The following is a 22,832-nucleotide window of genomic DNA, read 5'->3' as shown; positions in this document are numbered from 1 at the left end:
TTTCCCAACCTGTTGTCCAAGATCCCAAAGTGCTGGTTGAGGTACAAAAATCAGTCTGCATCCAACAATGTTCCAGATTTATCTCTTTGATGGGCCTTAGATGAGAGAATAAACCATTTAATTGGTGCTTTGTCTTTATGTGGACTTGTATGTGCCCTTTGATGTATAGGGCCCACCTTTTAGCATTTGGGGCATTGAGCTTGCTTTAAATCACACTGTGAGCGTTGAGAATTGTGTTGTAACTTTTATCATCTGTTGTTAATAGAGAATATGGTTTTTGTTCAGTTGATGCTAAACTATCATAAATTTTTTAGACCCTTTCAACCTTTATTTCCTTCTCTCTTCTATTTCAAGATGTGCTGTTAATATTTCCCCCAAACTTCCTCCTTTTTCACTAGAACAAGACTTTGTTTAATGTTTGAAGCTGAACGGTCTTCTACATTTTTCCTTCTGAGTATGTAAAATAATTTTTTTTTTTTTTGCGGTACGCGGGCCTCTCACTGCGGGGGCCTCTCCCGTTGCGGAGCGCAGGCTCCGGACACGCAGGCTCAGCGGCCGCACAGGCTCCGGACGCGCAGGCTCAGCGGCCACGGCTCACGGGCCCAGCCGCTCCGCGGCATGTGGGATCCTCCCGGACCGGGGCACGAACCCGCGTCCCCCGCATCGGCAGGCGGACTCTCAACCACTGCGCCACCAGGGAAGCCCCTAAAATAATTTTTTAAATTGGAATTTAAGTAGCCGAAGTTATGTTGTCTGTTGTATCTCTTCAACAACATCAGCACCTAGTTCCTTGAGAACCTGGTACAGCTGGGAGCCCAACAGGGAGAACAATTTTTACATCTTCACTAGTCCTACCGATGGATCAGACGTGCAGAGCTGCCTTACGCCAAAAGCCAGATATTTGCTGTCCATCCGCTAGGGTTGAAAATAATCCTCTCCGATTTCAGTGGCAGCTCGTAGTTACTCTCCTTGATTGATGCATACTCGGCCTTAGAATCTATCAACCTTGGTAGATAAACTGTTAACATAAGCCTCCTACATTCATTTGCAACACCAAGAATAAAAAAATAAAACAGCATTCAAGATGATGTTGGGGGATGGCTCTGGGGAACTGAGCCAAGACTGTCTCATTATCTTCCTACCTCACTTGCTTATGGCCAACTCCACCTCTCACCCTTTTTCATGCTTTGGGTCAAGGAAGAAATTGATCTGATAAGTGAATGCATACACCAATGTTAAAGACTTGAGAAGTTAGTCCACCCTGAACTCTTTATGTTTTGAGTGGGCAAATGATTAGCCCAGAGTGGTGGAATTTCAAACCGAAAGGAGAAGATAGGGAAGGGGATCCCCTCCTTCACTCCCTATGGACAACAGCCCACCTATGAGGTGAGCTGGGAGAACATTCAGTGTCACATAGGCAAAAACAAAACCTAAGCTTTTTTGTCTCTGAACAACCCTGAACAAATCATCCACAAATTTAGGAACAGAGCAACCTCAAGCTGACAGCAAAAGTGTACCATGCATTCTTCTTTCTGTTCTCTGTTTTGTCCTGTGTTGCTAAAATAGCACGCCTGTCAAAGCAGCCAGGTACGGTGGGGTTCAGCACAACTAAAACTGTATAAAAAAGGAACAGATAAATTATAAGGTAATAGTACAACTCTCACATCCAGTCCCTCGCTGTCATCTCACAAGCAAGCTGACAGCTGAGCCAGCCCACTACTGCAGTGTTCATGAAAAATACTATCTTCACCCTAGTGCTACACCAGTACGAAACCTGACTTTAGCAAATTCAAAACCTCATGCTGAGCTTGAAGTATAGAGAAAGAAGAATTGTAATGGCTTTCTTCTCTCTCACCATACCCACAAGAGAGGGAAGGGCAAAAAATACAAAGGGGGAGCAGTAGAGATAGCAGAGGCACCAATAGAGAAAGACTTAGGAAGAATGGGCCCCGTAATACAAATATAGTTCCCTTAGAAGCAGAATTATCTGACTGTTTATTGTCTGTCTCCCCCACTAGAACATAGGGTCCATGATGGCAAGATTTTGTGTACCTTGGTCACCATTGTATCCTCAGTGTCTGGAACATATTAGATGCTAAATGTATTCGTTGAGTGAGTGAATGAATGAGTGAAATTAGTGCTCTCAAGAAAATAAGAGGAAAAAATACACACATGCGCACACACACACAAATTTGGTTCTACGTGCCTCTGGCCCACTTTTGAAATAGCAAGATGAATTGGAAGCACTGGTCCAGAAATTATGAGAGTCTGATTATACTCCATATTTTGCCATTAAATCACTTCCTCTCTCTGAGCCTCATTTTCTCCATCTGTCAAATGGAGTTGAACCAGATGACCCCTAACGCTACTTCCAACTTTAACATTCTGTGCTTTAAACGAAAGCCAAGCATACTTTAGCGAGAAGCAGAGGGGGAATTGAATGAACGCCTTTGTGTGCAAGAAGCAAGAGCTGTTTCCTCAGGTCTTACCCAATAGAGGAAAGATTTTTGTTCTTGTTGTTTTTAAATAACCTAAGAAATAAAAAACATGAGGTAGAGGAAGAGAGCTTCACAGCTTAAAGCAAACTACAACCTTTTAGAATATAAATGCCATTTAAATCAAATATAAAAGCATTGACAAACTGTCAGCCAAGGTCAAAAGTATCTTCTTATCTAAACTTGTCACCTCCTGAGGTCTCTGAGAGGTGACAGCATTTTGTTTGTGGGTGCCCTGTCTGAGGTGCTAATTGTCTTCATTTCAAATGCCCTAGGCTATTCTCAAACCCAGATAGAGTAAAAGGATGATGGCAAGGGTGGTTAGTTTTATAGAGTGGATTTGACATTTCAAAATCTTTTTCTCTAACCTTTCAAACCTAACTTTGTTCTTCAACTAGCTCATCTATAGGTGTGAATTCTCCTGTGACAGTGTTATGATATTGTCACCTGAGGTGAGTTTACACATTCTCTCTTACTAAAATTGACTTCCTTTACAAAAACGAGAAAAGAAAAAAATTACACCATCTTTTAAAAAAAAGAGCACCTCCTTTTGATAATATGTTGGTTTACCTATGAGGTTAATTTTCCTAATGCCCTTTTGTAAGTGAAGATTCAGAAACAGTGTTGTGTTTATTTAAGCCTTCTAAAAATATGTTTATTCTTTCAACCAACATTTATGAGCATCTACTGTATGAGGGACACTCTGGTAGGTACTTAGGTTAGAGAGAAGAAAAGCATATACCTGATCTCAAGTAGCTCATAGTCAAGTGAAGACAGACAAGCAAACAAACAATTACAATTAACTCAATAAGAGCTGCGATAGAGGGAAGGATGGGGCTCTAGAGGCACAGTAATGGGACATTTAACTCAACTTACATTCTAAACCTGCACAACCTGCTCGAGACAGCAAGGTCTTTATTTTTCTGTCTGTTATGTACAGTTCCTTTCACTCGTCCTAAGTTTACCTCCTTCATGACTCAGAAGGTACTCCCTAATTCTAGCTGAAACTCTGCCTGCTTCTGAGGTTTTATTCTTGGAATAATAGCAAATATATGTTAACTGAATACTACATTCCAGGCTTTCCTGCTAAGCACTTTGCATATATTATCTCATTTATTTATATCAACAACCTTATGAAGCAAATACTATTATTATCCCCATTTTACCAATGGGGAAGCCAAAACTCAGAGAGCCTGGGTAGCCTGCTCAAGGTTTCACAACTGGTCAGTGTGAGGCCTGGGATTTGAACACAGCCTGCTGACATCAGAGCCTGTGCATCTCACCATATCCTCTTCTGTCTCCCAATATTAATTCTGAGGTCACTGCACCGGATTGGTCAGGCTTCAGTTTCCTATCTAGCAACTGTAATTTTGACTTCTAGAATATTCTTCTCACACTTCTCAAGTGTCAAATGTTCCCATGCTCTGACCTGTAGCATGTCTATGTCTATCTATATATGCCTTATGAGATCAGATACACTGTTCTATCCTGGGCCTCATTGGTCAGTGTACCTTGGAAGGCTCTTCCAGAGTCAAGGTCTATTCGTCCAGACTTTAAGATCTGGGATCTGGATCATCAGCTTATCCATGCAAAGTAATAGATCCCTGAGTAGTTTGTTTGTTTGATTTTTAGGTGGTCTGGACATCTTCTATCCTGGGAAGACCTGGATATACCGGTAAAGTCTTATTGCCCAATTCTTTTTCTACACCAAATGAAGGCCACTCCTAGCCAGTTTTTACTTATCTTTCCCTGTGAAGATAAAATGAAATGACATATGTGATGTGCCTGGAAACTAAGAGACACTCAAAGTTTCTTTTTCCTACTAGTCTGTGAACTCCTAGAAGACAGGGATGAGGTCGTATTCCTCTTTACATTCCCAAATCCTAACACAGAATCTGCACCTACTTAGCTCCCTTGCTTTCCCCTTCCTCTTTCCCTTCATAGAGAACCCTTTGCAAATTTGTCACAAGGAGTATAACATTTCTGACATTGACTTCTTTCACATTCACTGTTTATCAACGACAATCCTGTGGTCTGCCTCATTTGGGTTTATAGAAACAACTGTTCATAACTCACATCTCAGCACCTGTCAGACAAATAAATCATCACGTAGCCCTTTTGGTCTCATCAAACCCATTGCCTTTGGATCGTGTCTGAGTCTTCTTTCTACCTCCCTTCATCCTGGCTGGGTGCACTCAAGGTATGATATCAGGACAAGAAAATATCACCTCTTTGTAAGGGAGCCTCCAGCTTTCCTTGTAAAAATCTATTCTCTTTCTTGGAAGCTCAAAAATAAAGTTCTACCACTGATGCTTAAACTAAAAGATTAAAGTCCAAGAGACTATTTTATCCATACTTTTTTTTTTTTGCCTGAACATTTTTTAGGAAATCTCTGATGCTTTGAAACATGGATGACCACTTTGATCTATACACCACAAACAGCAAAATTTGGCAAAGGAATGGAATGAAATGGACTTTATAAATGTTTCCCTAAGCAGCTTTGTAAATACAAATGAAATGTTATATCCCAGGGACTTCGCTGGTGGTCCAGTGGTAAAGAATCGGCCTTCCCATACAGAGGACGCAGGTTCGATCCCTGGTCAGGGAACTAAGATCCTACATGTCGTGGGGCAACTAAGCCCGTGCGACACAACTACTGAGCTTGCACACCTCAACTAGAGCCCATGTGCCGCAAACTACAGAGCCCATGCGCTCTGGAGCCCACGTGCCACAACTAGAGAAGAGAAAACCCGCACACCACAATGAAGAGCCCGTGTGCCGCAACGAAAGATCCCACGTGACTCAACGAAGATCCTGTGTGCCACAACTAATAAGACCCAACACAGCCAAAAATAAACAAAATAAATAAATAATAAATAAATCTTAAAAAAAAAAAATTAAATCCCAGCAAGCAAAATAGCTAATGGTGGATTTCTGAATGAATTTTGTAGTTACAGATGCAACATTGGCATTATTTTTCTTTTCCTACTCTATAATAAATATGTCATGAAAAAATGTTAGAAACACTGATCAGTGGGGAGTTCAATAGTATGAGTCTTTTACAAAGCAGGTCATATATGTTCTGAAGTTTCAAAACTGTCTAGACAATATCAGGCATTTTAGTGGTAAAAGTATGAAATTTTCAATATTTGCTCAGTCTTTTCTTTCCTGGAACCAATATGGCTCACTGAAATGATCAAAGTAAATATATATCAAACAAAAAAATAAATGAGATTAAATATCCTAAAATTTTTACTTACAGACAAAACCCTCAGAGGGCTCTTTGTCATCATTTTATAAACACTGGAGTATGGTTTATTGCTGCCTACCAGAAAAGTAATCACAACTTTCTGCCTTGTGTGCAATTATTTTTGTAATGTTGTGCAGAATGAAGAATAAAACATAAAATAGTAGATATAAACATAAAAACAAAAAGCTGCAGAATGTCACAAGTGAAACTGTAATATTGCATATTATTTTGAAGTAAAACAAACTCAACTTTTCTAGCAACTGTTTCATCAAATGAGGGCACAACCTGAAACCATCTGGCTATCATGGAAGCTTTGCAAACTAAAATGGTCCATACTGAACTTGGATTGCTCTAAAATCCTTTAGCACTTGCTGGTATTTAACATGTATTAAAACTACTAGCTTTCTATACAACTTGTTCCTAACTTGTGTTTCCAAAGTTCACAGAAGTTTAAGAAGGCAGTAATGATGGATTCTGAGGTATTGTCAGTATTATAAACAGCCTAGTAAAATGGTCCATTTGCCTGCGATTAGGCTTCATGTAATAATAATAATATTCATTGAATCCTCACAAAAATCCTAAACTTAAATGGCAAGTGACTGCTCTTAGCTGGAATTATATCAACCTTGTGTGAGGAAACTTTATACAGGCTTTCTTAATTTTTTAAAAAAATTTATTTATTTTTGGCTGCGTTGGGTCTTCGTTGCTTCACGTGGGCTTTCTCTAGTTGCGTCGAGTGGGGGCTACTCTTCGTTGTGCTACACGGGCTTCTCATTGCAGTGGCTTCTCTTGTTGCGGAGCACGGGCTCTAGGCGTGCGAGCTTCAGTAGTTGTGGCACACGGGCTCAGTAGTTGTGGCTTGTGGGCTGTAGAGCACAGGCTCAGTAGTTGTGGCGCATGGGCTTAGTTGCTCCACAGCATGTGGGATCTTCCCGGACCAGGGCTCGAACACGTGTCCCCGGCATTGGCGGGCAGATTCTTAACCACTGTGCCACCAGGGAATTCCCAGCTTTCTTAATTTTAACTGAGAAAATACTCATTTATTAAATAATGCTCTTTGATGCACAGAATCCTTTGAAAACCAACATCTACAGGCCAGAAAATATGTTGGAAAAATTGAAGAAAAAAGACTGATAACTGGTGTCTGGTGTATATTTGTCTTATTTCTTCTAACAGAACAGGAGATCGCTGAGGGCAATAATGATCACCTTCACAGAGTCTAACACACTGCCTAGTGCATAGGAAGTCTTCTTTCCACGGATGCTGTTTGCTTGATCTGTAAAGTACCATGATTTTAAAAACATCGATTCCATTACCATTTGCAACATGAGTCTGGAGCTTTTGAAGTCTCCTTTCCCCCTACTTCCTCACTGAAAAGTACATATGCATATCTATTGGACCGTTACAGCTGGCACCTCACCCACTTAAAAACTGAGTAATTCAGACAGACTTTAGATAAGCAATCAAGATGGGCTCTATCTTAATAGTACTGAACTCGGCTCAAAGATCTTTTCATAAGGCCAGTCTGCTGAATCAGACACAAGCCACTCCCACTGCCTAAATTACCATCCCCCCCCCTTTTTATTTTTTTTTTTGCAGTCCTGAGATAATAAGTGGTCCTACTTACTGGCAGCCTAGATGATCACATATCCCAAAGCCTGAGAGATTCTAAAAGATCAGCTCCTGACCACCAGACTGCCACTATGCCTCAAAGTCTCTCCATTATAGTCATTTCATTGGGCTTAGGCATTGATAATCCATGTTAACATACAAATATATTACTTAGTAAGGGTAAAAGGTTAAGGCAGTGTGATATAATGGAAAGAGCACAGACATTAGAATCAGTAAAATTTTATTCTGAAGCCAGGCTTCACCAATTCCCAAATTTGGGTATTGAGTTACCACATCTATAAAATGGGGGTAATAATATTCACTTTGAAGAACTATTAATACAGGTACCTATTATACCTTACAGTCACCAAAAGGGTAATGTGCTTAGAGTCCCTAGCCCATAGTAAGCACTCAATGGTATAAATGATCTTACGACCATTAATAATCCCTTATACTCATGACCACAGCATCCAGAGCAGAACCCTGAGGGGAGGGAAAGGGAACAACCACTCACTGGGGCTCAGAGAAGTTCAATAACTTGTTTAAGTTCACATAGCTAGTGAATAGCAGAGCAAGTATCTGAACTCAGGTCTCTCTAATTCCAAAGCCCAGGTTCTTGCCTAAGAAACCTCCTGCCTTTTCTTGTGTGTACCGATTCCAGAAGAAAGTAGTGATTTGACAGCCTCAGTTATTCAGGTTGCTTTGGAAAAAGTCAGCCCTAAAAGACTGTAATCATATTAAACTATATAAAAGCTATGCACAGGGTGAGTGCTTTCATGTAGACCTAAAAAGGCATGCCAATGAATAGCAGAGTCCATTTGAAACCATAAATTGAAGCAAATGTAGTGAGATCTAAAATGATCTGCTGGTACACCAAAATGGATTATGCTGGAAAATTCCCAAGTCGCATCTTCCCAGAATTCTACAGAGCTATCAGCATACACAAGTGTATCACAAAGCCATTCTCCAACCCAGAAAGCCTAGCTTTGGGTTGATGTCCCTGATGGTCCCCTTCCTCCCCAGCGCCCTCCCGAGTTACCCAGGCCTCCTGGTAATCAGGACTCCAGGGAAGAGAGAATGCTGGTGGGTCAGGTTCACGTCTGTTCTCTGCCCCTTCCCTGTCTCTACACCAAGCAGGTAGCCAGACTCTACCCCCCTTTGCCTCAGGGAACATTTGTCTTGTTAGCTGACTGTCTAAGCCTGGCTGTTCTCCAGAATCCTGAGCACCTGGATGGGGTTATGCATAGGAGGGAGGGGGCAGTGCCTCGCAGGGCAGAAATGCAGGAGGGAAATTTCTGCTCAAGGGACCTCTGGGATACAGGGCCTCAGGGAAATGGCTTCTCGGTGCATGTAGGGAGGCTGGACACCAGGCATTAGGGCTCCCAGCCTGGGCAGAAGCCCCCTCCTCACCTCACCTCTCGTGCCCCACGGGCCCAGGAGTAGCAGAGATGCCCACCTTCAAGGAACCGTGGGGACTGGACAGTGAGGGGAGCAGGGACAATCACAATGGATTGAAGACCCTGTAGAAGGCCCTCCCCCTCCCCTTCTTGAGTAACTCACAGGAAGAGGAGGGGCCCTTCAATAGTGAATGAGATTGGATTTTCTGTCACCTCAGTGGGATGGAGGGAAAATGCAGATTCAATTTGCCTGCGATTAGGCTTCATGTAATAATAATAATATTCATTGAATCCTCACAAAAATCCTAAACTTAAATGGCAAGTGACTGCTCTTAGCTGGAATTATATCAACCTTGTGTGAGGAAACTTTATACAGGCTTTCTTAATTTTTTTAAAAAATTTATTTATTTTTGGCTGCGTTGGGTCTTCGTTGCTTCACGTGGGCTTTCTCTAGTTGCGTCGAGTGGGGGCTACTCTTCGTTGTGCTACACGGGCTTCTCATTGCAGTGGCTTCTCTTGTTGCGGAGCACGGGCTCTAGGCGTGCGAGCTTCAGTAGTTGTGGCACACGGGCTCAGTAGTTGTGGCTTGTGGGCTGTAGAGCACAGGCTCAGTAGTTGTGGCGCATGGGCTTAGTTGCTCCACAGCAGGTGGGATCTTCCCGGACCAGGGCTCGAACCTGTGTCCCGTGCATTGGCAGGCGGATTCTTAACCACTGTGCCACCAGGGAAGCCACTTCCAGAGGAACTTGATCCTTAATTTGGGACTCTGCTGCCGGAGTTTGGCTGGCCAGGAATTTGAGTGACATTGACTTAATGGCACCTCAGCCTGGGGTGTAGTCGTAAAGAAACATGGAACCCCTGTGCTGTACTCGAACCTTCCATAAACAGAGCCTCCAATCTGTGACCATCACAAGACTTGCCCTGATTGCAGCTGAAGTTTGATTCAGATGGGCACCTTTCTTTCCCTGCTTGATTTCCTTTTCTTTGCTGAGTCCACTCAGAACACCCTTCTCTGGTCAGCAGGCAGGCATCGGCTAAAGTGTTGTCCTCTGTTCTGTAAGTTCTGTACATAGTTCCAAAGTTTCTGCAGGGGATGATCTTTGCTCTTGTCCTGAGGAATATTCTAATGGTATTTTAACAAATAAAGACTGTACACAAAGACAGCCGTTTTATTCTTTTAATAAGAAACTTCGGCTTACAAAAACAAGGTGTAAAAAGTCAAGATTTACAAAAATCATAAAAACATGATTTATATTTCACACTCGAGAGAGACAGGAACAAGCCCCAAACATGGATTGTAACAGAGATGGTTTGCTTCATATTAAAAGAAAAAAAGAAAAGGAAACTGTAGCCACCGTTAATTGATGTTAGCATAGGATGAAGCATATTGTTGAGGAATTTCCATTCTTGAGCAGTACTAAGGGAAGAAGTCATTTGGTGTTGCATAGCATTTTAGTGCACCGGGTGGGTTTTCCAGGCACCAGGGAGGCATTGTTGCTGTAGTACAGTGGGATTTGAGGGCAATGAGGTGCAGGTAGAGGCAAGGGGTAAGTAAGCCTGGGCAGTGGGCATGGAAGTGACACTGCTTGAGGAAGCTGCTTCCTTCACAAGGAAACAGATTATTTTCTGACCCTAAAATTCATGGTAGTGCCACTGTCCCGGAGTTTGGGGTTCTTTGGAAATGGAATATGTAAGACACAGCCAAAAATAAACAAAATAAATAAATAATAAATAAATCTTAAAAAAAAAAAATTAAATCCCAGCAAGCAAAATAGCTAATGGTGGATTTCTGAATGAATTTTGTAGTTACAGATGCAACATTGGCATTATTTTTCTTTTCCTACTCTATAATAAATATGTCATGAAAAAATGTTAGAAACACTGATCAGTGGGGAGTTCAATAGTATGAGTCTTTTACAAAGCAGGTCATATATGTTCTGAAGTTTCAAAACTGTCTAGACAATATCAGGCATTTTAGTGGTAAAAGTATGAAATTTTCAATATTTGCTCAGTCTTTTCTTTCCTGGAACCAATATGGCTCACTGAAATGATCAAAGTAAATATATATCAAACAAAAAAATAAATGAGATTAAATATCCTAAAATTTTTACTTACAGACAAAACCCTCAGAGGGCTCTTTGTCATCATTTTATAAACACTGGAGTATGGTTTATTGCTGCCTACCAGAAAAGTAATCACAACTTTCTGCCTTGTGTGCAATTATTTTTGTAATGTTGTGCAGAATGAAGAATAAAACATAAAATAGTAGATATAAACATAAAAACAAAAAGCTGCAGAATGTCACAAGTGAAACTGTAATATTGCATATTATTTTGAAGTAAAACAAACTCAACTTTTCTAGCAACTGTTTCATCAAATGAGGGCACAACCTGAAACCATCTGGCTATCATGGAAGCTTTGCAAACTAAAATGGTCCATACTGAACTTGGATTGCTCTAAAATCCTTTAGCACTTGCTGGTATTTAACATGTATTAAAACTACTAGCTTTCTATACAACTTGTTCCTAACTTGTGTTTCCAAAGTTCACAGAAGTTTAAGAAGGCAGTAATGATGGATTCTGAGGTATTGTCAGTATTATAAACAGCCTAGTAAAATGGTCCATTTGCCTGCGATTAGGCTTCATGTAATAATAATAATATTCATTGAATCCTCACAAAAATCCTAAACTTAAATGGCAAGTGACTGCTCTTAGCTGGAATTATATCAACCTTGTGTGAGGAAACTTTATACAGGCTTTCTTAATTTTTTAAAAAAATTTATTTATTTTTGGCTGCGTTGGGTCTTCGTTGCTTCACGTGGGCTTTCTCTAGTTGCGTCGAGTGGGGGCTACTCTTCGTTGTGCTACACGGGCTTCTCATTGCAGTGGCTTCTCTTGTTGCGGAGCACGGGCTCTAGGCGTGCGAGCTTCAGTAGTTGTGGCACACGGGCTCAGTAGTTGTGGCTTGTGGGCTGTAGAGCACGGGCTCAGTAGTTGTGGCGCATGGGCTTAGTTGCTCCACAGCATGTGGGATCTTCCCGGACCAGGGCTCGAACACGTGTCCCCGGCATTGGCGGGCAGATTCTTAACCACTGTGCCACCAGGGAATTCCCAGCTTTCTTAATTTTAACTGAGAAAATAATCATTTATTAAATAATGCTCTTTGATGCACAGAATCCTTTGAAAACCAACATCTACAGGCCAGAAAATATGTTGGAAAAATTGAAGAAAAAAGACTGATAACTGGTGTCTGGTGTATATTTGTCTTATTTCTTCTAACAGAACAGGAGATCGCTGAGGGCAATAATGATCACCTTCACAGAGTCTAACACACTGCCTAGTGCATAGGAAGTCTTCTTTCCACGGATGCTGTTTGCTTGATCTGTAAAGTACCATGATTTTAAAAACATCGATTCCATTACCATTTGCAACATGAGTCTGGAGCTTTTGAAGTCTCCTTTCCCCCTACTTCCTCACTGAAAAGTACATATGCATATCTATTGGACCGTTACAGCTGGCACCTCACCCACTTAAAAACTGAGTAATTCAGACAGACTTTAGATAAGCAATCAAGATGGGCTCTATCTTAATAGTACTGAACTCGGCTCAAAGATCTTTTCATAAGGCCAGTCTGCTGAATCAGACACAAGCCACTCCCACTGCCTAAATTACCATCCCCCCCCCTTTTTATTTTTTTTTTTGCAGTCCTGAGATAATAAGTGGTCCTACTTACTGGCAGCCTAGATGATCACATATCCCAAAGCCTGAGAGATTCTAAAAGATCAGCTCCTGACCACCAGACTGCCACTATGCCTCAAAGTCTCTCCATTATAGTCATTTCATTGGGCTTAGGCATTGATAATCCATGTTAACATACAAATATATTACTTAGTAAGGGTAAAAGGTTAAGGCAGTGTGATATAATGGAAAGAGCACAGACATTAGAATCAGTAAAATTTTATTCTGAAGCCAGGCTTCACCAATTCCCAAATTTGGGTATTGAGTTACCACATCTATAAAATGGGGGTAATAATATTCACTTTGAAGAACTATTAATACAGGTACCTATTATACCTTACAGTCACCAAAAGGGTAATGTGCTTAGAGTCCCTAGCCCATAGTAAGCACTCAATGGTATAAATGATCTTACGACCATTAATAATCCCTTATACTCATGACCACAGCATCCAGAGCAGAACCCTGAGGGGAGGGAAAGGGAACAACCACTCACTGGGGCTCAGAGAAGTTCAATAACTTGTTTAAGTTCACATAGCTAGTGAATAGCAGAGCAAGTATCTGAACTCAGGTCTCTCTAATTCCAAAGCCCAGGTTCTTGCCTAAGAAACCTCCTGCCTTTTCTTGTGTGTACCGATTCCAGAAGAAAGTAGTGATTTGACAGCCTCAGTTATTCAGGTTGCTTTGGAAAAAGTCAGCCCTAAAAGACTGTAATCATATTAAACTATATAAAAGCTATGCACAGGGTGAGTGCTTTCATGTAGACCTAAAAAGGCATGCCAATGAATAGCAGAGTCCATTTGAAACCATAAATTGAAGCAAATGTAGTGAGATCTAAAATGATCTGCTGGTACACCAAAATGGATTATGCTGGAAAATTCCCAAGTCGCATCTTCCCAGAATTCTACAGAGCTATCAGCATACACAAGTGTATCACAAAGCCATTCTCCAACCCAGAAAGCCTAGCTTTGGGTTGATGTCCCTGATGGTCCCCTTCCTCCCCAGCGCCCTCCCGAGTTACCCAGGCCTCCTGGTAATCAGGACTCCAGGGAAGAGAGAATGCTGGTGGGTCAGGTTCACGTCTGTTCTCTGCCCCTTCCCTGTCTCTACACCAAGCAGGTAGCCAGACTCTACCCCCCCTTTGCCTCAGGGAACATTTGTCTTGTTAGCTGACTGTCTAAGCCTGGCTGTTCTCCAGAATCCTGAGCACCTGGATGGGGTTATGCATAGGAGGGAGGGGGCAGTGCCTCGCAGGGCAGAAATGCAGGAGGGAAATTTCTGCTCAAGGGACCTCTGGGATACAGGGCCTCAGGGAAATGGCTTCTCGGTGCATGTAGGGAGGCTGGACACCAGGCATTAGGGCTCCCAGCCTGGGCAGAAGCCCCCTCCTCACCTCACCTCTCGTGCCCCACGGGCCCAGGAGTAGCAGAGATGCCCACCTTCAAGGAACCGTGGGGACTGGACAGTGAGGGGAGCAGGGACAATCACAATGGATTGAAGACCCTGTAGAAGGCCCTCCCCCTCCCCTTCTTGAGTAACTCACAGGAAGAGGAGGGGCCCTTCAATAGTGAATGAGATTGGATTTTCTGTCACCTCAGTGGGATGGAGGGAAAATGCAGATTCAAACTGCCGCTTCTGAGCAAACCTGCCCCGAGGTACACACTACACAGAAGACACAGCAAATAAGTGCACACTCCTTATTACTAGTTAGAATCAGAAAACCTCTGACAAAGGTTGAGCTTGGTGAGCTGGAATCTCCTGGGGGAACTCGAGGACACCTTTTGCTCAGACTGGAGGCTGATCTGACTTCCCACCCCCTGGGCTCCACTTGCCTCTGAGAAGCTGGCAGAGAACACACCAAGTGGAAGAGAAGGGCCCAGGAGCATTCTCAAGAGTGCTTGTCCAAGTCCAGTTCTATTCTTAATCCAACTAGTCCTCCCAAGAGAAGCGCCATCCATAGCACGATGTCTGTCCTTGGAATCCATTTAGTTCTTCATCCACTGACCAGAAAGGGGCTTGGGATGGTGGCTGCCTGAAGCTGAGGGCTCAAACACTCCCCCAAGCACTGTCCTTCTTTAAGACAGTCGCCCAGTGGTCTTTCAGGCAACCAGGAGACTAGCTGTCCCTCTCAAGGGAGGAAATCAGGAGAGTATCAGAAAAGTCCTGCCTGCAATTTTGTTAGGGCCACTTTTCCACTCTTTGCCGCTACTCATTTGTCTCACATGGGACCAGTGAGATGAGCAGTTCAGCAATCAAGTCCCTTCACGAGTCTCTTTGAGGTTGCTCCCAGAACTGCAAAAATATCTGGATGTTATATCAATTAGGTTTACCTGAAGGTTACAATACATGCAAGACAAATAAGTCACTCCTGATATAATTTGTATCCCAAATTAGGCTCTCTCCTGTTATCTAACCAAACTCACCAAATCAGGTTATAATGTGTGCCCCAGATAATAACATATAAGTCCAGCTCCTAACACATATCAGACAATAACTGTTTAATGAATTAAATGAAACTCGTCACGCTTGCTATCATCTATACAATTTAACACTGCAACCCCCAAATCTTATGAATTAATTCCTTGTCCCAACAGAGAAATTAAATCCGAACAAAATTATTTTGCCCTCCTTTTCCCCCAAGTGCCAAAGCATCTCTTCTTCCCTGACTTCTCGCTCTTCTCGGCTCCAGTCAGTAGGGGTCTCACTGAGTGTGGGTCAGTCAGAAACGAAGAGTTATTTCTTTAGGCTCTTGGAAGATCTTCTAATGGGATAGGTTCAGATTCTTCAGCAACAAGCAAATTCCGTGGGGCTCAGAGACATAAAAACAGACCCTCGCCTATAAAACTTAGAAAATGAGAACAAAAAGCAAACATGAACACCGCAGTAGGTTACAAAGGAACAATAGCATTTTCAAGGAAAAGCAGTGCTCCTAAAATTCCTTATAGCTTATAACCAAAAACACATGGCTGTTCCCAGCCAAAGACATGGCATTTTCTGGAAAACAAGGTTAATAAGAAAACAGAAAAGAGTGAAAAAGGAAAAAACAGTCTTGACTTCAGCTTCTGCAGGGTGTCAGCCAATCAGCTTCAGCCATCCAGAATTCAGCACCTGCAAACATAAATGCATTAGGAGAAATTCCTTAAAGAGTGAGTGTGATACTCAAAAGCAATCCGTCTTTGCTCAAGTAAATGAAAAAAAGAAAGACAGCATATAAATACATATGTATCTATGTGTGTATGTGCACTCAATGATAAAAAGTTGTTATTTGGGGTAATGGGACAATGAATTATTTTATTTTCTATATCATAATTTTAGTTACAAATTTTCTGTGAAGTAAATGAGTTACTTTTTAATCAGGAGGGGGGGTCTTAGGAAACTGGTTATTCTTTGGAGTGTTTCCATTCTTACTTACCTTCCTGAGATCAGTGGGTTTGTCCTGGGTCCCGGCCTTCACTCTCAACTGCCATGCAGACTTTCGTGCATTCATAGCAGGCCTTGCGCCATGGAAAATTCATTGCTTTACACCACAGGCACTCCCAATTCACTGAACTGCAGCCTGAGGCAGCCTTCTCCTGGTGGTGTGATTCTGAGGCTTTTTTCCCTTTTGGCCGCTTGGTCTTCTGCCCCTGAGGCTGTTGCTTCTTTGGGTTTTCTCTCCCACTAGGGCTCCAGCTGTCCCCCTGCGCGGTTGCCTGAGGCCTCTCTGGACCTCCTTCCTGGCGTGTCTCCTGTTGAACAGCGGAGGGGGGCATCCCCTGGGGCCCTTGTGGACCTCCTTCCTGGCTCTGGCTTCTGCTGACCCCCCCAGGGGAACACCCCCCTGGGACCTTTTGGGAACGTCTTCCTGGCTGTAGCTCCCATTGGCCCCCAGAGGGACCATCCCCTGGGGGCTCTCTAGGCCTTCTTCCTGGCTGTGGCTCCAACTATCCCCAAGAGTGACCATTCCCTCGGACCTCTCTGGACCTTCTTCCTGACTGAGGCCACAGCTGTCCGTAAGGGGGACCATCCCCTGGGGCCTCTATAGACCTTCTTCCTGGTTAAGACTTCTGATATCCCCTAAGGGGACTGTACCCTGCAGGATCTCAGGACCTTCCCCCTGGCTGTAGCTCCTCTGGTTCCACAGTGGGGCCATCTCCCCCTGAAAGCCCATTGCAGCCCACGGGCCAGGTGGATAGATCCAGAGGAGGCACCTGAAATGGGACGACTCCAGCTTCTGTTTCCATGACTACTGCTGGTGGTACAGGTGGCAAGAATGGGAATCCCATCGGGAATGGTGCATGGAATGGAAATGGGTATGGCATCAGCATTGGCAGAGGGGGTTGCACGGCCTGGGCCCAGGGACTCGGGGGTCCCGGCACATAAAGGACATCTGTCGGGGCTGGCATCTGGCCCTTGAAATACAGCCTGTCATGCTCCCCCATGGCTACCACATCTCTCTGCTGCTCTGTGCTCACGGGCCACTCTGCAGCCCCAAGTTGCTCGGCTCGAGGCCCAGGCACCAACTCTTGGGCCAGTGGGGTGACCTGTGCCGACCTCTAGACCTGGAGAAGCCGCCCACAAAGCACATCGCGCTGTTTCAGCGCCTGCTGCAAGGCAGCCCGCGTGCATCGTAGGTGCACTGCTGCCTCCTCGCGCTCCTCGCGCAGGCGCCGCAGCTCGGCGGAGAGGGCCCAGGAAGCCGCCTCGCGTTCCTCTACCTTCTCCTGGAGCCACCGAACCCAGCGCGCCTGCTGCTCCTGCTGCCTCGCGCCCACACGCACGCTCAAGGCCAGCGCGCTCCAGGCACAGGCCCTCTTGAGGGTGCACGGCACCTGCGGGTCAGCGACGACGACGCGCAGCACATCCTCTACCTCATTCCAGGGCCGCGAGGAGAAGGCCACGTAGAAATCGGGGCCGCCCCCGTTCATGAGGACTTCATTGTTGATGAATCTGATCACCTCGTTGTGGCGGAACCCGCTGGCATGGTCCCCAAAGTCCACGGCCATGGCCGCTGTGGCCTAGTCAACCAACCGCCTCACGGGAGATGCCGCCCGCCGCGGCCGCCGGTGCCGCGGCCGCCGCCCCCGCTGCTGCCGCCGCCGGTAAAGCCCCTCACCTCCCGGCTCAGTCCTCCTTCAGTTCTAGCCCAGTCCTGGCCTCCTCCTCGGCCTCTTTCCTCTGTCACGGTCTGGCTTTCCTCACAGAAAGTAAAGCAGGTCCCCTCACCACGCCAACCCCTGCCGGCCGACGGCGTGACACGTCACAGGAGAGGACATGTCACAGGCGAGTGCCGAGTTACCCCACAAGGCCTGCTGGGACCAGCCTCACTGCCAGAGCCCCCCTTCCGGGTGAGCAGGCCGGAAGCTGCACTGGGTGCCGCAGTGGACCTTTAGAAGGCTTTACTGTTTCTAAGAATTTCAGAAGGACAATATCCAGCATGGTGGAATGAATTCCTAACTGGGTGGAGCTGCATAGGTGTTTGCAGTTCTACTTTCGTCTCAGCTTCATCTTAGTTCTTAGATACACTTCAGACCTTTAATACAGTCAGTCCCACTGTCGGCACACTTCCCTCAGCATCCTGAACAGGTGAACTTAGAATCCTTGTCATCAGGAAAATCCGGGGACTGAGCCATGAATTTTTCCTGAACTCTCCCTATAATTTCACTCTCATGTTTACCTGATCAACTCTGTTCTCAGAAGGTGTCTCTCTTATTTTACACTAAATGCTTCTCTCATGATCTGTGTTTTCCATACAGGAAATGCTAAAGGAGTTCTGCAGGCAGCCGTAAATGGTAACTGGAATCCACACAAAGAAATAAAGCACACACTAAAGGTAACTACATAGGTAAATACAAAAGACAGTATTACTGTATTTTGTGACTCCTCTTTTTTAATATAGGACTTAAAACATGACTGCATAAAACAATACAAATCTGTCTTCGTGGGCACACAATGTATAAACGTGTCATTTGTGGCAGTAACAACATAAAGGGGGTGGAGCTATACAGGAGCAAAGGTTTTGTATACTGTTGAAATTGTTTGTATTAATCCAAAATATACTGTTATAAGTTAACATGTTAGTTGTAATCCCCAGAGCAACCACTAAGAAAATAACTTAAAAATATACAGAAAAGAAAATGAGAAGGAAATCAAAAAGGTAAACTACAAAAAAAAAAAAAAGAAAGAAAAAAATCAGTGAAACCCAAAACAAGGCAGTAATGGAGGAATGGGGGGAGATATAAGACATGTTAGAAAACAAATAGCAAAATGTCAGAAGGCCTTCCTTATCAGTAATTATATTAAATGCAAATAGATTAAACTCCAATTAACAGGCAGAGATTGGCAAAATGGATACTTTTTTAAAAACATGATCTAAATGTATATTGTCTACAAGAGATTCATTTTGGATTCAAAGACTTGAACTGGTTGCAAGTAAAAAGATAGAAAAGGCTATTCTGTACAAACAGTAATTAAGAGCTAGAGCAGCTCTCCAAATATCAAAGTATACTTTAAGATAAAAATTAGGATTAAAAAAGAGGATATTATATAATGTTAAAAAAAGGGTCGATCCACTTAGGAAACAAACTTTTAGTTACCAAAGGGGAAAGACAGTGAGAGGGAGGGATAAATTAGGAGTATGGGATTAACAGATACACACTATCACATATAAAATAAACAAGGATTTACTGTATAGCACAGGGAACTATAATCAATATCTTGTAATAACCTATAATGGAAAAGAATCTGAAAAAAGTATATATATATATATATATATATAACTGAATCACTTTGCTGTATACCTGAAACTAACACAATAGTGTAAATCAACTACACTTCAATAAAATAAAATAAAAAATTTAAAGCGTCAAGCCATCAAGAAGGTATGTCAGGGCTTCCCTGGTGGCGCAGTGTTTGAGAATCCGCCTGCCAATGGAGGGGACACGGTTCGTGCCCGGGTCCGGGAAGATCCCACATGCCGCGGAGCGGCTGGGCCAGTGAGCCATGGCCGCTGAGCCTGCGCGTCCGGAGCCGGTGCTCCGCAACGGGAGAGGCCACAACAGTGAGAGGCCCGCATACCACAAAAAAAAAAATAATAAAGAAGGTATGTCAATTATAAATATATGTGCACCTTATATATGCACCTAACAACGGAGTCCCAAAATAGAAGCCAAAAGTAGACAGAATTGAGGGGAGATAGAGGCAGTTCTACAGTAAGAGTTGGAGACTTCAGTACTCCATTTTCAATAATTTATAGAAAGACTTGATAGAAGATCAAGAAGGAAATACAAGACTTGAAAAACACTATAAACCAAATAGACTTAACAAACATCTGTGGAACAGTCAACCCAAAAACAGCACACTACATATTCTTCTTAAATGCACATAAAAGATTCTCCAGGATAAACCTTTTGTTAGGCCACAAAACAAGTTTCAATAAATTTATGAAGATTGAAATCATACTAAGTATGTCCTCTGACTACAATGGAATGAAATCAGAAATTAATAACAGAAGGAAATTTGAAAAATATACAAATATGTGAATATTAAATAACTCTACTAAATAACCATTGGGTCAAAGAAAAAAATAACAAGGAAAATTAGAAAATATATTGAGATTAATGAAAACAAAAACACAACATACCCAAACTAATGGGACTCAGTGAAAGCAGTGCTCAGAGGGAAATTTATAGCTACAAATGCCTACGTTTGAAAGAAGAAACATATCAAATTAATAACCTAACTAGCCCTCCTTAAGGAATTAGAAAAAGGAGAGAAAACTAAACCCAAAGCAAGCAGAAAAAAGGAAATAAAAATTAGAATGGAGATAAACAAAATAGAGAAGAGAAAAAACATAGAAAAAAAGTGAAACAATAAATGGTTCTTCAGAAGGATCAACAAAATTGACAAACAAATAGACTGTTCAAGAAAAAAAAAGATTCAAATTACTAAAATCTGGAATGAATGTGGGACATTTACCATCAACCTTACGGAAATAAAAAATACTATGAACAATTATATGCCAACAAATTAGATACCTAGATGAAATGGACATATTCCTAGAAACACAAAAACTACCAAAACAGATTCAAGAAGAAATAGAAAATCTGAACAGACCTATAAGAAGTACAGAGATTGAGTAAGTAACCAAAAACCTGCCAACACAGAAAAGCCCAGGACCAAACAGCTTCCCTGGTGAATTCTACCAAATATTTAAAGAGGAATTAACAGAAATATTTCTCAGCCTCTTCTAAACATATAAGAGGAGGGAACAGTTTCTAACTCATTAATGAGACTAGTATTATGTTGTTACCAAAACCAGACAAATACATCACAAGAATAGAAAACTATAGACCAATATCCTTTATAAATATAGATGTAAAACTTAACCAAATACTAGCAAATGGAATCCAGCAGCACATTAAAAGAATTATAAAACATGACTAAATGGGATTTATCTCAGGAAAACAAGGATGGCTCAATAAATATTGATGTAAAACACCATATTACTAGAATAAAGGAAAAAACCCACATGATCATCTAATAGATACCAAAAAAACTTTTGAAAAAATGCAACACACTTTCATGAGAAAAAAAAAAGAACTCAAAAAACAAAATAGAAAGGAATGTCCTCAACCTGATAAAGGGCATTTTTGAAAAACCCACAGCTAACATTATACTCCATTGTGAAAGACTCAAAGCTTCTCCGCTAAGATCAGGAACAGATAAGAATGCCAGTTCTACCACTGCTGTTCAACATTGTCCTAGAACGTCTAGCCAGAGAAATTAGGCGAGAAAAAGAAAAGCTATCCAGATCGGAAAGGAATAAGTAAAACTGTTTCTCTTTATAAAGGACATGATCCTATATAGAGAAATTCCCAAAGAATCCACAAGAAAGTTACTAAAACTAATAAACAAATTCAGCACAGTGGCAGGGTACAGGATCAACATGCCAAAATCAGTGGTATCTCTGTACGCTAGCAATTAGCGATTCCATTTCCAGAAAATTAAGAAAATAATTTCACTTTCAATACTATCAAAAGAATAAAATACTTAGGAATGAATTTAACCAAAGAGGTACAAGGCTTATACACTGAAAACCACAAAACATTGCTGAATGTGAAGGAAACCTAAGTAAATGGAAAGACATCTCATGTTCATGAATTGGAAGATGTCAAAGTGATCTACAGATTCAATGCAGTGCCCCAACAGACATTCTTCTTTTCTTGCAAAAATGTAAAAGCTGATCCTAAAATTAACATGGAATTTCAAGGGACCCTAATAGCTAAAACAATCTTTAAAAAGAAGAATAGGGACTTCCCTGGCAGCCCAGTGTTTAAGAATCAGTGCTTCCACTGCAGGGGGCCCGGGTTGGATCCCGGCTCAGGGAACTAAGATCTCGCATGCCGTGCAGTGCGGCCAAAAAAAAAAGAATAAAGTTGTAGGATTCATGCTTTCATGCTTCCTGATTTCAAAACTTACAAGGTTAGAGTATCAAAACAGAGTGATACTGGCATAAAGATAGACATGCAGATCAATGGGATAGAGTTGAGAGTCCAGAAATAAATCTATCATCTCTGGTCAATTGATTTTTGACAAGGGCACCAAAACCAGCCAATGGGAAAGGAATAGTCTCTTCAACAAATGGTTTGGAGATAACTGGATATCCACGGGTAAAAGAATGAAGGTAGACTATTACCTCAGCTCATATACAAAAATTAACTCAATTTTTTGGTTTTGTCTGTTGTTGCTACTTGTTATTGTCATTTTAGTTACTTTTCTAAATTATTTTTGTAAAATTTCCATTTATCATATGTGGCCACTGAAATCTGTGTTCCATTAGTTTAGTGGTCAACTAGTGTATTGACAGAGTATCTATAAACACCTAAAGCCCAATAATATTTTTTAAAAGAATTTTTAAAACTCTCCCCATTCTCTGAAGATTGTCTGTGTTGGGACACGCCTTCAGTGCTTAGCCAGGCCATTTACAATACTGCCCTCACCTTTACTTCCTGCTTGTGCAGAGCCTGAAGGTTAGCCAGAGGTGAAAGTTTAGGATCTTTTCTGAGGATTAGGCCTTTTCTGAACATGTGTCCAGTCTTGGGCATATGCATGGCCTTCTCAATTCCCTGACTTAAGCAGGATCTTTTAAAAACCCTCACTCCCCTGTAGAGTTCCTCTCCCAAATTCTTTCTTACCAGGCTTCTTGATCTGTCTCTTGCTTGTCCTGACTGCTATCCCTTGCCCCAAGCTGCTCTGGCCAATACTTTTGCCTTCAAGTGCTTTTGGCAAATGCCACTTGGGAAGCCACCCCAGACTTGGGAATGCTCTGAACTGGGTGAAACAAAGGCAAGCCCTTGTGTACCAG

The 22,832-nt window shown here is 42.4% G+C and overlaps 1 protein-coding gene across 1 annotated transcript; it reads right to left on the bottom strand.

Annotated features, from left to right (window-relative positions):
- Positions 1-15,909: 15,909 nt before the first annotated feature.
- TEX13D (TEX13 family member D) lies at positions 15,910-17,472 on the bottom strand. The gene is given in 4 exon segments (XM_024128071.1): positions 15,910-16,215; positions 16,260-16,450; positions 16,514-16,665; positions 16,667-17,472. Coding segments are annotated over 4 exon segments (1,455 nt in total).
- Positions 17,473-22,832: the final 5,360 nt, after the last annotated feature.

This window comes from Physeter macrocephalus, chromosome 21, assembly GCF_002837175.3.
Source record: "Physeter macrocephalus isolate SW-GA chromosome 21, ASM283717v5, whole genome shotgun sequence".
In the NCBI taxonomy this organism is placed as follows: domain Eukaryota; kingdom Metazoa; phylum Chordata; class Mammalia; order Artiodactyla; family Physeteridae; genus Physeter; species Physeter macrocephalus.
This window is presented reverse-complemented; position numbering and strand designations above follow the sequence as displayed.